The sequence below is a fragment of the Simochromis diagramma genome, unplaced genomic scaffold (assembly GCF_900408965.1).
Source record: "Simochromis diagramma unplaced genomic scaffold, fSimDia1.1 OVJJ01000603.1, whole genome shotgun sequence".
Classification (NCBI taxonomy): domain Eukaryota; kingdom Metazoa; phylum Chordata; class Actinopteri; order Cichliformes; family Cichlidae; genus Simochromis; species Simochromis diagramma.
In genome coordinates this window covers 7815328-7830301 of record NW_024387414.1, presented here as the reverse complement: position 1 = coordinate 7830301, position 14974 = coordinate 7815328, and the positions used below count along the sequence as shown (strand labels likewise).

Genomic DNA, 14974 nt, shown 5'->3' with positions numbered 1-14974 from the left:
AATATATATATCTATATATATATATATATATTTATATTTTAGAAATACATAGAAAAATATATATTCATCTGAATGCCCATTATACAATTTTACACAGTAGAGTCAGAAAAAAGCCTATATGTTGGTATTGAATAGCTATGATATATACAGAGAGGGATGGGTTGCTTTATAATATTATGAGGTGGTTAAAGTGGCAGATAAAGAAGTTTGTGCAAACTTGTTATCTGTTTCTTGCTGGAAAGTCCAAATTGTACATTACTGAAAAATGTCATATGTAATATGAAAAAAGTGTTTATCTGTTTTTGTTTTTAGCCTGTATTTTTTTTTTTTTAAATTTCCAATACCATCGACTGGTAAATCAGCAACACTAATAGATATTGAGAGATATTCATAGCAACACTTTATACCCTGCTTTTAGACACCCTATAGATGGAGGACCTACAGCACATGTATGTGTTAAGCAAAAGCACAAAATGACAAAGTTAGAAGTATAAAATGCTACAATAGGCGCACACAGCTTCCAAGTGGGCAGCACTTGACACATTTAAAGATTTATAGTATTTGTAGTGTTTCATTTAGTTATATTTAGTAAAGCCATTCACATCAAATATCTGTATTAGTATGCACTGATACATAGAGGTATATTGATGCCTAACTTGCCCTAGGTCAAACAGTAAATGCAAACATTTTAAATCATGAAAGGGTTTGACTGTGAACAATTTAAGAATACCAAGGAGTCAAGCTACTACATTTATGAATATTGTTGTAAGTAAGATATCTATGGTAAACTTGGTGCTTAAACCATAAACACACATTTACAAATGCTATTTGACCTAGAGTAAGGCATATTTTTAAAGCCTGTTCAACAATAATAAATCTTTTTAGAAGCTTAATGTTTACAGTTTTAAATTTCTACCTCACCATCTGCTAGTAGTGAATAAACGCTTCGCATTTTAGGACAATTTAGAGTATTTAATACAACAGCACACAAACTGTCTACAAATCAAAATAATCTGCTAAAAAATGTAATTAAAGTGTTTTTGAGTGAAATTTGGTCTCTCTGATCTCTCTGCTAAGACGCAAAGACCTATTTGAGCATGTGAGTGAAGACTGGTATGGTAAAATTACAGTTATGGTAAAAATGTAGTGGAATGTGACTGTGAAAATGTGACGTGAAGCAGTCACGTAATTCTTAAGTCAGTATAAATCTTTAAAAGGCTTAGAATAGTTAAACATCAGATAGTCCATGTAGTAGAAGTCATATACTCGCTGTCTCTCCAAAGCGCTAACCTGTGAAAAGTAATTTTCCGTGATCTGCATAGAGGTCCGCTTGTCACTTGGGTTCCTGTCTTTAAAACTGGGCAGTGTGAGGTTAGGTGGTGCCCCTGCCAATCGCAAGAGAAAGTTAGACTCTTCTTCCATGTTCTCAAACTTGCCGATAAAGTCGTAATCTATGAGGCAAGGGTTGCACAGCTGATTTGCCTGCTCCCAGTGGATGTCCATTCCTACGGGCCGGTGGACATCCAGCAGGTATTGGACAAATTCTTTAAATGTGACCCCATTTCCTGTCTTCAGGGCTGCTTTTGATGGGTTCACCCTGTATTTGGAAATGATGGGTTTCCCAAACAGGGAGTGGTAGTAGTTGTTGGGATTTTCAAACTTGTCCCGGTAAGCTGACACCATTCTCTCCAAGGGCTCACGGACAAATATGACTTTGGTGTAGGTTTGCAGACGGTGCATGATTCCCTGTTGGTCAAAGCTATCAAGCTTCTTGAGATGCTGCCCGTAGTGGACTGTATCATGCTTAATACTCTGAGTGTTGGAGGCCTTACCCGCCAGCACCATCAGGGTTCTCTTCCAGTTGGAGCATCCTGCCTTGGGGACCTGGCAGTATAGCAACTTGTACTTGTCCTCCACAAAGATGCTTTTCACATGATGACGTGTGATGGTCTTTGAAATGCTGCTTTTGTACTTAGCACAGATTTCCTTCATCAGTTGCTGGCGTGCTTCCAGGATACCGGAGAGCTTTTGCCAGCTCTCTGGAGAAAAAAAGCCCGACGTAATGGAGGAGGACATTGGGGATGAAGAGGAAATTGAAGATGAGGATGAGACTGAGGATGAGGAAGATGAGGAAATGGTATTTTTGGTGTGTCGAATTGGGGGGCTTGTTTTTAGCAGTTTGCGTTGTCTTTTCGTGACATGAAGGGAACCTATGTCCTGCTCCTGAGACCCAGGGGAGGCTGTTTTTCTGCTCTTCTCAAAATGTGGGAACTGCATTGGAGGGATCGCGCTGGACAGGATGTTTTCTGTAACTTGGAGGTCCTGGAAACTATCAGATTTGCCTCTCTCGCGGTCCCGAGTGGAAAGTGTCTGTAAAACAATGACAAAACAGGTTAGAGTTGATAGCTGCAGACCTCTTTAGACTAAACAAACAAGGACAGTTTCAGGTGGCTATGCAAAGACGAACCATTAATATAAATATTTTTTTTATTAATATGGTATATATTATAACTTCAGTGTCAGAAATGTACCGCAGATTTTTTATTCTTCAACTAGCCACTTGATGGTGCTGTTTCACTACAGCTTAAAGGTCTAACTTTGGTACACACACAAATGTCACACACTGCCCAATGCCATCTATGACCTATCAATAAACTGAGCTGTAATGCCATATAAATGTCTTATAAACACTTAATGAGGAATCCAAATTAGAATCATCTACTGCCTGATTACTATCAGGTGATGCCCAAGGCCATCACGCATTCTGACATTTTATTTCAATTAAATGCTGTAATGGCATCATAAAGCCAATGGACTGGATGTATAATTTTAATTTTACAACAGACAAGGTGATGAGACCACCATGAATCTTGGTTCATCCCTCTCCAGACGTAAATGGTCATATTCGTTCATCTGGAGGGAGGAAAGGATGGGGGGGAAGGTCCTTGTGTGTTTAAGGTGAGTGCAAGGCAGATATTGGTACACATTTTTCAGGGTTTACACCGGTGTGAGTCTCTCTCTGGTGCTGATGATCACAGCAGAGAGACAGAGAGAGCAAACAGGGGTCAGCTGAAAGAACATAGTAGGAACTACCTGACCACTGTAGTTCATAGTATGAAAACAGTTTTGTACATTTTCTAAGCTACAGATCTATATTTAAAGTGGATCCTTACATGTTTTGTTCATCAAAGAGTGAAGCCCTAGACCACGTATTGTTTTGAATGTCCATATGCATACAATGTAATATTCATAGCAGGTTGTCATTAAAAATAGATGATGTATCTTTATTTATGATATAATTTATTTTATCTATGATCCAAACGGAAAAAAGTGATTATTTTGGCTAATTATCTAAGTGTTTGCACTTCCTTTTTCATTCCCAGCCATTTCATGTTGCTGAAATTTATGGAAAAACGTTAAATCTTGATGATCAGTCTTGCTCTTTTATCTTAACTTTCCCTTTTGTGTATTTTGTTTTAGCAATTTAATTGGTTGTTAATGTGTTTTTTCTTTTTAAAAACTTTCTCATTACTTGATTAAAACTGGCTTTTAAGTGATATATTCTTCTTCTTCTTCTTTTTTTTTTAGCACTTCACCATCTCTTTTGCTAATTTTAAGTGAACTCTATTCTTTTTGTTATGTATGTTTATTCCTGATATTATTTGTGCTAATGATGAAAAATATAGCACATTAAAGCCTCAGCTCAAATCCTCATTGCCTTTTATAATGATGTTTAAAACATTTAGAACACATTTTGTTGTTTACTCAAACTTTTCAAAGGTTTTAATTTTGCTTTATTTGTTCAGATGAGAAAAATTCCATTTACTTTAATTCTAACTTGTTTTTGTGCAAGTTACTGGCTAATAAAAACAAGAGTTGAAGTCAAAATATGAAGTGATGTGGAATCACAGGGAGGGATAATCATAAGTAATAATCTCTGTAGTTAATAAAATTCAAAAACCCTAATAATAAAAAGAAATGAATGAATATGACTGTTTTTCTTTTTTAATGACCTAAAACACAGCCACATATTTATTTATATATTACATTACATCTACATAATCTACATTATGACTAATAATATACAAATAATTGTATTGTTCCTGCCCATATTGATTGCATCAATTAAAAATTCACAACATAGATGGGGAAAATGCATGTGAACAAATGTGGAGGTGTAGGTTACAGAAACCTTAAGCTTATAAAAGGTATGTATGTAAAAGGGTGTGCTAACTGCCCCTTCTCCTCTGTGCCCAGAGCTACCAAACAAAATTTTGTTGTGTGAACACAAAATGGCAATAATCTTCTTATGAGTTTGCAAGATGCATCTGCAGTTTTTAGGCAGAGTCAGGAAAACCATTATGTATTTGTTTTAACTGCTTGTTAATGCAAATGCCTAAGCAGACAAACACTTGGAAACAACTCCCTGCATGTTGGCACGACTAAGACAAAGTGCTGAAGTTTAAATCTAGCAACAGAATTGGGAAGAAGATTTAGGAGACTTTGAACATGGAATGATTGTTGGACCCAGTCAGACTGGTTGGAGTATTTTAGAAACAACTGATCTGCTGGGATTTTCCCACATAACCATCTCTAGGGTTTAGAGAGAATGATCTGAAAAAGAGAAAATCTCCAGTGAGCAGCAGTGCTCTGAGAGAAAATGCCTTGTTGAAGTCACAGGTCAAAGGAGAAAGACGAGACTGCTTCAAGCTGATAGGAAGGCAGTAGTAATTCAAATAACTACCTATTACATCCAATGTATTCAGAGGAGTGTATCTGAACACACATTTATCCTTGAATTAAATGTGCTACAACAGCAGCAGAAGACTACACTGGTCTCACCAAAATTTGACAATAGAAGATTGGAAAAACATTGCCTGCTTTAATGAGTCTCGGTTTCTACTGTGACATTCAGATGGCAGGATAGGAATTTGGCATAAATAACATAAAAGCATGGATCCAGCCTGCCTCTTAATAATGGTTCAGGCTAGAGTTGGTGGTATAATGGTGTGGGGAGTATTATGTTTTGGCCCTATTAGTACCAACTGAACATCGCTTAAATGCCGCAGCCTGAATGTTGTCTCTAACCATATCTGTCCCTTTATGACCACAGTGTACCCATCTTCTGATGGCTGCTTCCGGGCAGGATAACCCATCATGATACAAAGCTCAAATAATCTCAAACTGGTTTTTTGACCATGACAGTGAGCTTACTGTACTCAAATGGCCTCCACAGTCACCAGATCTTAACCCCTGGGATATGGTGGAACGGGAGGTGAAGCCAACAAATCTGCAGCAACTGTGTGATGTCATGCCAGTATGGACTAAAATCTCTGGGGAATGTTTCCAACACTGTGTTGAATCTATGCTTTGAAGAATTAGGGAAGTTCTGAAGGCCAAAGGCGTACCAATTAACATCTGTGTTCATGTCTCTAAAATACATATATCATTGAATAGACAGAGTTGATAGTAGGATAGCATAGAGGAAGCTGCTGAGCTCCAACAGTAACCATCTCCTCTCATCTAAAGATTGAAAAGAAGAACCTTTGCCCTTGACGCCTCTGCTGGGAAAATGTTTTGAGGACTTATGAAACAGCTGAATTATTTGGGAACGCTAGGCAGCACTGTGTCTGAACCTTTGAAAGCATCATTCCAAAGGTGATGCACAGTTAAGAGAGCATTACATTATGCTTTTCTGCCTCTGGGCCTGGGCATTTTGGCATCGTCACAACGAAAATGAACTCCCACATTTAAAACAATATATTAAAGGATACTGTCATGATGCCAGGCGATGCAAGCGTAAGCGTAAAATGACCCCAAACATTAAAGTAAATCTACCGAATAACTTCAAACAGAGCAACCAACAGAAAGAAAATCCACCTTTTGGAGTGGCCCCATCAGGGACCTTAATCCAACTGAGAAGTTGTGGAATCAAAAGAAAACAGTTCATGCCAAAAAAATATGGCTGAATAGAAGCAGTTATTTAAGGAAGATTGGTCCAAAATGGCTTCTGAACAATATGCAGGTCTGATCTTGCAGTTATAGAACGGACCTCCTGTTTGATGACTCAAAACAAGATTTCTCCAGGTATTAAATCAATTATTGTTATTATTCTTATTTTTAAATATTGTGAATATTTAATGTTAAATAAAGGAAATCATATTTGAATGTTACTATATAAGCTTAAGCCCATGTGGATGTATTTGTGACTTAGATAAAGAACACAATGTATACTTTTTACACCTGAAAAACACTGAAAATAGTAAAACAAAAAGAATAAATGCAAGAAAAAATATTTTTCTGTGGGAGAACAGAGGAAAAAAAAACTCCAGGTGTGATAATACCCCGAGGAAACTGGCCTGGTGCAACTGGGATCGTTTACTCACTAAACTCAGCTTCAGTCTGACTGGCTGAATGCACAGTGTGAGGTCAGCCTTTCTACACAGATGCTATCAGACACGCTGAGAGGTACAAGGCTGACAATCACTTTTTTTTTGCAATAGATAACAGGTGGGAGCAACCTGTGTGTATGTGTTTTGGGAGAAATGGAGTAAACACATACCTCTCTGGATTGCCGTGGAGTACTTCCAAGCTTCACGCCTGGAGAGAGAAGAGAAAAAAGACAAGAAAATCAGTGCTTAGGCAAACAACATGTATTTTTGTCCTCATAGAAGAAGCTGGGAACCTCAAATACACCTCAGACAACCTCCAATAATTTAGTACTTCTGTTCAGTTAGCACATCTTCTTTCATCCCGAGCAAACTAACACTGCTTTTCTGGTGCAAAGAGGTAGGATAGGTAATATTATCTGAGTAATGAGTTGCCACCAAGCATGAATAGTTGGTAAATGAGCTGTGCTCCCTGTGATAAGCCCATTTCAGTGAAATGTGGGGAAAAAAACCCTAAACAAATAAAACTGAACTTTAACTAAAAATGAGAGATCCAAAAAAACAACAAAGCGAAGTAACAAAAAGTTTTTAAAAAAAGAGGCCAATTACAAACCAAAAGAGAGAATGACACACAAACTGAAAGATACATGTTGTTGAAATTTTAGAAATCAACAGGAGAGTGATGGAGACATATAGACTGGTTATGTGGCAGCCTTGGTGACAGGTGGGATGTGTATTGGCAGATGTGCAGCAGCAGGACAGACGATGTGCTTAGTGGTCTGTCTCCGGCTGGACATCTCTTTTTCCTTAGGTACCCCACCCCTCACTTCACTCCCTTTCCCACCCCTCCCATCTGATATGTAATCAGGCTGACAGCTCTGAATGGGGCTGCATGGCTGCTGATGGGGTGAGCGAAGACACCTCTGCCTGAGTGGCTTGTCACTTCCAATATGAGGATGGAAGTGATAGGAACCTGCATGGGGGGGGGGGGGGGCTGAAGATGCAGGCCACAACCTTTCCTAAGTGATGAGATGTGCAGAGCCCTATCTCACACATCTCACACTTAAACACGCCTCAGTGGGGATAGAATAAAACATGTTGCCTAGATGCAGTGTTGTTTTAGATTAGTATGCGCTAGAGAGCTCTCTGTTGCTGTCTGGCTCTGTGTGTTGAATCTTTGTCTTCATTCTTCTGAATGAGACACTGGAGGAAAAGGCTAAGGAGGAAAAAGAAGAGCAGCAGACTAGGGAAGCGGCATATGACATTTCCTGATCGTGTTTGGGTGCTGCCAAAACATTTGATCACTTAACACTAAAAAGAGCAGGATGGGCATCTTGAATTTCACTTTATATTGAAACGCGAACATATAAATATTTATCATAACACACGCAAATATTATTGTCAGGCAGACGCATCCTAGCACAAAAATAGCAACGGTCTTTGAGAGTCTGTTGTTCTAAAGCGAGCCCCTGGTAGCACCAAGCATCTTGTCAAGACACATGCGTGGTTATCGATCTTGAAAACCCCATCAAGGGAGTAATTGAAATCTCCAAAGGTTTAATTGGTTTCTTCTAGGAGGTGTTTTGTCTGGCTGTTGATACATATTTGTCCAAGCTTGTGATACGATGACTATATCACCTTCCTGCTTCGTGCTGCACACTCAGTCTGAGAGAAAATGTTAAACCTCTCATTGTATCATTTTAGTGAATCATTAACAGAACTGTGAGGCGATAAGATAAGGTATGGGAAATCCTTATGATACATAATTGTGACACTAATAACATTTTTAATATTGCTCCCTTATTTATATAATTTGTTATGCAAAGGCAAAGGCTGGAGAAACAGGAAAAAAGAAGTGAAACAAGGCATTTAAGCCTAATGCCTTGAAATGAGCATGAAGGATAATTTGTTGTCATGTTCAGCACTTGTGAGTTGTTAAAATTGATTTGAAAATGACTCTGACATGGCTTGATTTGATTAAAATGCTGTTGCAAAGAGGGTTTGAATTTCAGTGCTGAAAATGCAATTCTCTCAAGTTGGGAGTCAAAATTACATTTCAAGAGGAAAAACATTTTTCCATGACAGCGTATAACAGAAACAAGTAATATGACATTGTAAACAGGATTTCAGGAGGCTTTGTAAACATCATTTATCTTTGTAGTATGTATTTGGTTGTGCTGTTTGATTGTAATTTCACACTCAGTAAATTCTACTCAGTATAACTAAGCTATTGATTTCAACTCCTGTGCAGTGAAACAGTAATGATTGATAATTGTAATACATTTACCCTTTCAGATTCACATATAGATATAAAAGCTACAGTTAATGTCTATCCTTTTTTATCTCCCAGAAGTTATATTAATAATCTGATGAAGCCAGAGGTCAAAACTGTATCCAGATTTGTTAATGTACACTGCGTCATTCACAAAAGGGACTTGCTACAGCAGTACCACATGTAGGTACCACATGCCGCCTCCCTAGTCAACCAATAAAGTTAAGGTTGTTTTTACACCTAGATATTAAATGTCACTTTCTGGTAGTTCTCCTTTTGAAGCTCTAAAGGTTTCCAGTAAGCAAGTCTACATGCAAGATATGGCATTTATAGCAGAGATCAAAAGAAGTCATGTGTTAAGCTTTGCTTTGATTTTCAGGTATCTGACTGTAATTTTTTTTGATGATAGAGAACTATTAAATAGCACAATCTCCTTTTGAGTCTTGTCCTCTGTTGCCCTCTAAAATAACCTTGAGCTGCCACCACTTTTTCACAGACATAGCCATGAATATTCATGCAGACAACCCAGCATTACTGCAAGGATCCACATAAGCAAAGGCCACATCATTAGCAGATCCATTATCATCCTTCCCTCTCACATATCCTTACGCAACTCTCTAACAGAGACATACATCAAAGATTATCTTTTTCCCTGTCACTGCCACCGAGGAGGAGCAAAGGACAAAAACAATGCGAAATAATGAGCTTGTTAAGTGAAGGACTGTGGCCCTATGTTCTGGAAGAACTTGTTAAATGCCAGTTTTTAACTAGTGAAGGGCCAGGAGGGTTCTAAAAGCCAGACAAGGCGTGTCCTTCTCCAGCCTACAATTCAGACTAGTGATGCTGCGCCACTATAAACCTTTCATTAGTCATTCAGCACACTAAGGCACTGTGACCCCAACCAGCTGCACTCCTCTCTCTCTCCCAACAAACCACCCACACCTGCACTCTGCACACACGCTCCTCCTCCACTTGACTCTGTGTGGGAATACAAGGCTCTGGTATGCTGGAAAGACGCTTGAGAATGGTGGTATTAGGCTTTGAGCTCTGGTCCATTGATGTTTTAACTTGTTGTGGTAAGAGATGAAACGATGTTTTAAAATCCTCCAGGACTGGGCCAGAGAGAGCAGCTGCTTGGGGGGAGGAGGAGGTGATGGGTGAGCAATCAGTGAAGCGAGATTAAAGATGTGCTTGCAGAGACTCTCTAAAGACCAAACACAGACCATCTAGAATTTGTGTGCCTTGTCATCTGAAGATTAGCTTGTGAGAGGAAGCCACACAAAGCACAGGTTTGGCGAAAAATGAATCAGTAACAGATTTCTAATCCAACCATTGACAACATACTGTAAATGAAGAAAACACACACACACACACACACACACACACACACACACACACACACACACACACACACACACACACACACACACACACACACACACACACTCTAGACAAATGATTTCCTCTAGTTTAGTGATACAAACCACATTCTCTTTTAATGACAACATCTAAAAACTCTTCAGTATGAGTCCTACAGGAGGACATGATTACACAGCCTGTCTGAAAAACTGATTTGAAACGATATTATCATGCCTTTATATAGAAATCAAGGAAATGTGGTAGAGAATGACACACCAGTGATACAGTATAAAGATCCCAGAAAACTAAACAAGAAGCAAAGGGTATGTTTGTGTGAGAAGCACACTACTAATGTTGACAACTGGTCTGAAGCTTTGACATGTCTGACTTAAAAATAAATAAAAATACATAAATAAATACAAATAAAACCAACAAAAAACATGTCATTTCACCTCATAAAACAAATAAAACAAAGGAAGTGCCAGAGCATCATCTTCTGTTGGACTCAACAATTGATAGCCAGTCTCCTAGGCTTTTATTGTAGCTGTTTTTATTTTTTCTTTATATGTGTTTGAAGTTTTCATTACCGTGAAAATCTGACGAGCTGGTGATTTCAGTTTACCCGATTGAGCATTGCGTGGGTAGCATGGTAATAGCATTTTAAACTCCCTTTCCTCCAATTTTAACCTTTGAAATATAAAGCCAGTCAAAATGTGGAACATTGTCTCAACATGTAGGTCAAGGGACAGAGGATAAAAATGTTTTACAGTGCCAAATAAAGTGGGACACTATAAAAACAACATAGACTCACATATTGTACGTCATGGTCTGTGTCTTAACTGCTAAACTAAAAAGACTCCACATGAAAGCAGTAGGACTAAAAACAATGAGGATAAATTCTCTATTTCCAACAACTTTAAACAGTTTGTTTTTATAAAAAAAAATCCCAAAACAAAACAAAAAGGAATCTTTAAGACTGACAGGACTGATGATTTGATTTATATCGTAATATAGAGAAATATTGACTGAAGTGAAAAATGATGATCATGATAAGATTTTTTCCCATAATGCCCAGTTCTGGGTCCAGGTCACAGAGGCAGCTGTCTAAGCAGAAACACACAGACCTTTCTCTCCTCAGCTAACAGCTCTAAATCTTATACAAGCCAACAGAGATGACGCGCCGTGTCCCTGAAGCCACTCTAGGCAGCTGAAGGTCAAATAGTGAGGGGACCCGCCTTCAACTGCTGAATGATCGACAAAGCTCCTCCTGCGGGTGGTGGGCACAATAATGGCACATAATATATGTGTAGTGGTCTAAAAGAATGTCTCAACAGATAAAAACAGAAGATGCCATTCTTTTGGATGAAAATATCTTTCAAGTTGCTTCTTATTGTTTGTTTTTTTTGCTGCAGTTTTGCAGGGTCGTATCTTCTTTTGTATTACATTATTTGGCACTTCACTTATTTTCTTTGTGTCCTAATTGTCCTATTTTAGCCTTTATTTTTTGTACTTTGTTTCCAGTGTAGGATAATTACAAGATTCAGGGTCTGTAATTTTTGCTTTGACTTTTCTCAACTTTGCTGGAAGTCCTTCTTTTCAAAAGGTTATCGAAAGATATGATTTGTTAAAGTTGTTAAAGTTGACACTTGTTGATATTACCGTGATGCTGATAATAATGCCATGATCTTCTGACTTCCCTGGCCATTTTAACTGCTCTTCAAAGGGCTCATACAAGGGTTTACAGAGTTAGTGGCATTCATCAATTACATGTTGTTTAACATGCCACATGAAGGCTTCCCTTCCACAACTGACCGAAATCAAGGTCAGCTTCTGTGAGGCCTTTTATATCATCAGGAATGTGCTCTCTCAACTGAAATTCGAATGAAAATGATGGCACTCCCTCCAAGCCATGTTAAATCATTGTGCCATTCATGTACCATAAATAACACATGGTTTAGCTCTTAACTGTCAGTGGCAGAATACAGACTCAGCATACAAAGTCTCAATCAACATTCAGTGAGATGAAACCCAAGCTCCACTATGACGTGAGGCTGCGGTGCTACGCTGACATCTTTGTGCTATTTTAATGACTCTTTCTGCTCTGAGACAGTGCGCCTGCACAGCTTGTGTACTTTTGCATTGATCATATTGCCCCAGCATGAGTTTATGACTAGGTTAAAAATGCCACTCTGGGAAGTAGCAAGTTGTATTAAGAGTATATTTTTTGATTCTAAATTCCAGTTCGATTTTATTGATTATTTGAAAGCTGGAAGTAAAGGCTGTAATTTACTTTATGCTATTAAAATTATTTTGAGGTGTCAACGGAGGAGCCTTTTTACTCTAAACTGTACTCTACACTGTTTAGCACTTTAGGAGTAAATCTGCTCATACAGATCCCAAATAATATCATACTGAATTTAATGATAAAGAGAAGCTGTCTCTGTGGGGCAGTGGTAATATATATAAATATGATATGCTTCAGTCTCCAGCTTCTTTTTCTGTACAATCTTCAGATTCTTTTCTCATGCTGTTAACTCAGGCACAGAACACAGCAGGAGGGGAAATAATGAACTAGGAAGATGGGAAGCTGCTGAACGGGGGTATCAAATATAGCACTGATTACCGTCATGACAATTCTTTTTGACAACAATATATTCTGAGAGTCGATCCTACTTAGGGTGCTTTCAAGGTTAGAAGATACAAAAGCTTCCTAGGGCAGATTTCCATGGAAACAGAGAGCCAGTGAGCTGTGTGTGGGGGTGTGGTGGGAGGTGGCTTGTTTTAATACCGTGTAGAGAAAAGGGCCTGGCAGCTTGCATGAGGAGGGATGTGTAAACAAATGCTACCTGTCAGCTGCACGCTCAGGGTTAAGTGAATTATCTGGGCCGAGACAAGCTGCAAAGCGGCTTTAATTGGCACATATCTTATTTAGATGCTGCAGAGCTCTTGAACTATAGGCACAGTGCACACACTGCAGTACTCTCTTTATGAACTCCCTTGCCAATGGCAATAGGATGCCTATGGGATACAAACATAGTAAGGAGAGATGTTGTCAAGCTTTTTTTTTAGAATCCTGAAATTTCTCTAAAATTTCCATGAAGTCCTTCTTTGTGCTGTCCTGAAAGTAAACAGGAATGGTTAGATAAAGAAAAGGATTCCTGTGATGATTATTACAAGACAACCTTTATACAGGACTTCACCATATCCTCTATATAAGATATTTGGACAATGAGAAAATGTGCAGTTTTTCCTCTGCAAACGACCAGAGTAGATTTGAACTAAAACAGGAAGAATATGATTGAAGTGTAGACTTTTAGCTTTCATTCAATTAGTTAAAAAAATTGCATTAACTGTTTGGAAATTACAGACATTGCAATACATAATTCCTCAATTTCAGAGGCTCAGAAGTATTTATAAATGTAAGGATTCTTTACTATACTTGGTAGAAAATCATTTGCAGTCAATGACTGCTTAAAGTCTAGAACCAAAGGACATGTCCAAATGCTGAATTTTCTCACCTGGGATGCTCTGCCGGGTCTTTAGAGCTGTGACCTTCAGTTGCTGCTTGTTCTCTGCCAAAACATAAGTTTTGTCTTCAATAACTGGGCATTGAAGAATATTCTATTTTGCTGTGTTGAAGAACTCTTGGGTTGCTTTTGCTGTTTGCTTTGGGTCATTATCTTTCCCTGTAGAGGTCATTTAAATTAAATGGTTTACTGGCACTGACCTGACTTTTAAGCATAGCCCACAGTTTTCAATAGTGTTAAGGTTTGGCACTTGGAAAGGCCATTCCAGAACTCCAAAACCAGCTTTGATGTGTTTGAGTCATTGTAATGTGTCAGCTAGCTGTTGAGTCTGACCATAAGATTTTCCTCCAGAAGGCATTTGGCTTGTCCATGTGGACAGCTGCAAATTCCAGCTAAGCTTGAGGGTCTCGACTTTGTAGGGTTTGTTTTTCTTGGTTGGCACCCTCTCAGTCCACGGCAATGTAAAATTTTTTTTTATTTTAGAAGAAAATACCCTCTTTCTCATATGAGACCTCAGTAAACACTGAAGTTACTTAGTTTTACATTCATTAGAACCTTAAAATGAGTTTAAGGCTTCATTATTTTCCCCCCACAACTTATTTAATACAGCATGAAGTTCTTCTTGCAAATTAAAGTCGACTGTAAAAGTCAAATTCTAAACTAAAATTCTACCATGTGTGGAGATGACTCCAACAGCGCACCTTCTGTTACAAATATTTAGAATATGCAGATGACACAGGGAGTCCTCATTAACTCTGTTGTGGCCTATCAGGAAATCAATTATGGGTTTTCTTTCCTTCCCGTACCTCATAGTCATGGAAACAAAGGAAATGCTGATCAGCTCCTCTTCTACAAACCCGTGTTCTATCATTCACATCACAAATTCACCTTAAAAAATGACCTCATTTACAGCAATCTGAAATAACCTCATTAACATCAACAAACCCTGCCAATATTGGGATTAAATCATCTGTAAACAAAGTACAGCCCTAAATCCTGTATAGCATAAAGTCAGAGATTGTGTAAAGTAAATGTATTTGCTTATTTGCTGAGGTTAGAATCACAAGCAGAAGCAAATTCCTAAAATTTGACACACATTGACCAAGACTTGCTCTTCCCACTCATATTTGTTGGGATATAACATCTTCTGCCCTTTGTGGAAAGCATGCACAATTTTCACTTCACTCTTCTACTCTGCCTCCTGCTTATAAAGGACAATCGCGTACAGAAGGACCTGCATCAGCAAAAGCTTTATTTCCCTTATCCCCACTTCATGTTACATTCAAATAAATAAATACACAGCAAACAAGATCTCCAAAACATTTTAGAACTTGCATATTCAGCTAGTTTGGGCACATCACTTAAACATGGGAGAAGATATTGTTTCCGTACACTGTTGGACCATGGACAGCTCCTGGTGCTGAAAC

The 14974-nt window shown here is 38.4% G+C and overlaps 1 protein-coding gene across 2 annotated transcripts in view; it reads right to left on the bottom strand.

Moving 5' to 3' along the window:
- Positions 1–328: 328 nt before the first annotated feature.
- The window catches only part of LOC120721420 (carbohydrate sulfotransferase 8-like), a 175678-nt gene continuing 161032 nt past the window's right edge, over positions 329–14974 (bottom strand). For both annotated transcript variants that reach the window (XM_040011747.1, XM_040011746.1), the window contains exons 3-4: positions 6563–6600; positions 329–2370 (exon numbers count right to left, since the gene is read on the bottom strand). In XM_040011747.1, coding sequence (XP_039867681.1) covers positions 1198–2370; positions 6563–6600 — 1211 coding nt within the window. In that variant the 3' untranslated portion in view covers positions 329–1197. The remainder of the gene's footprint in view (positions 2371–6562; positions 6601–14974) is intronic.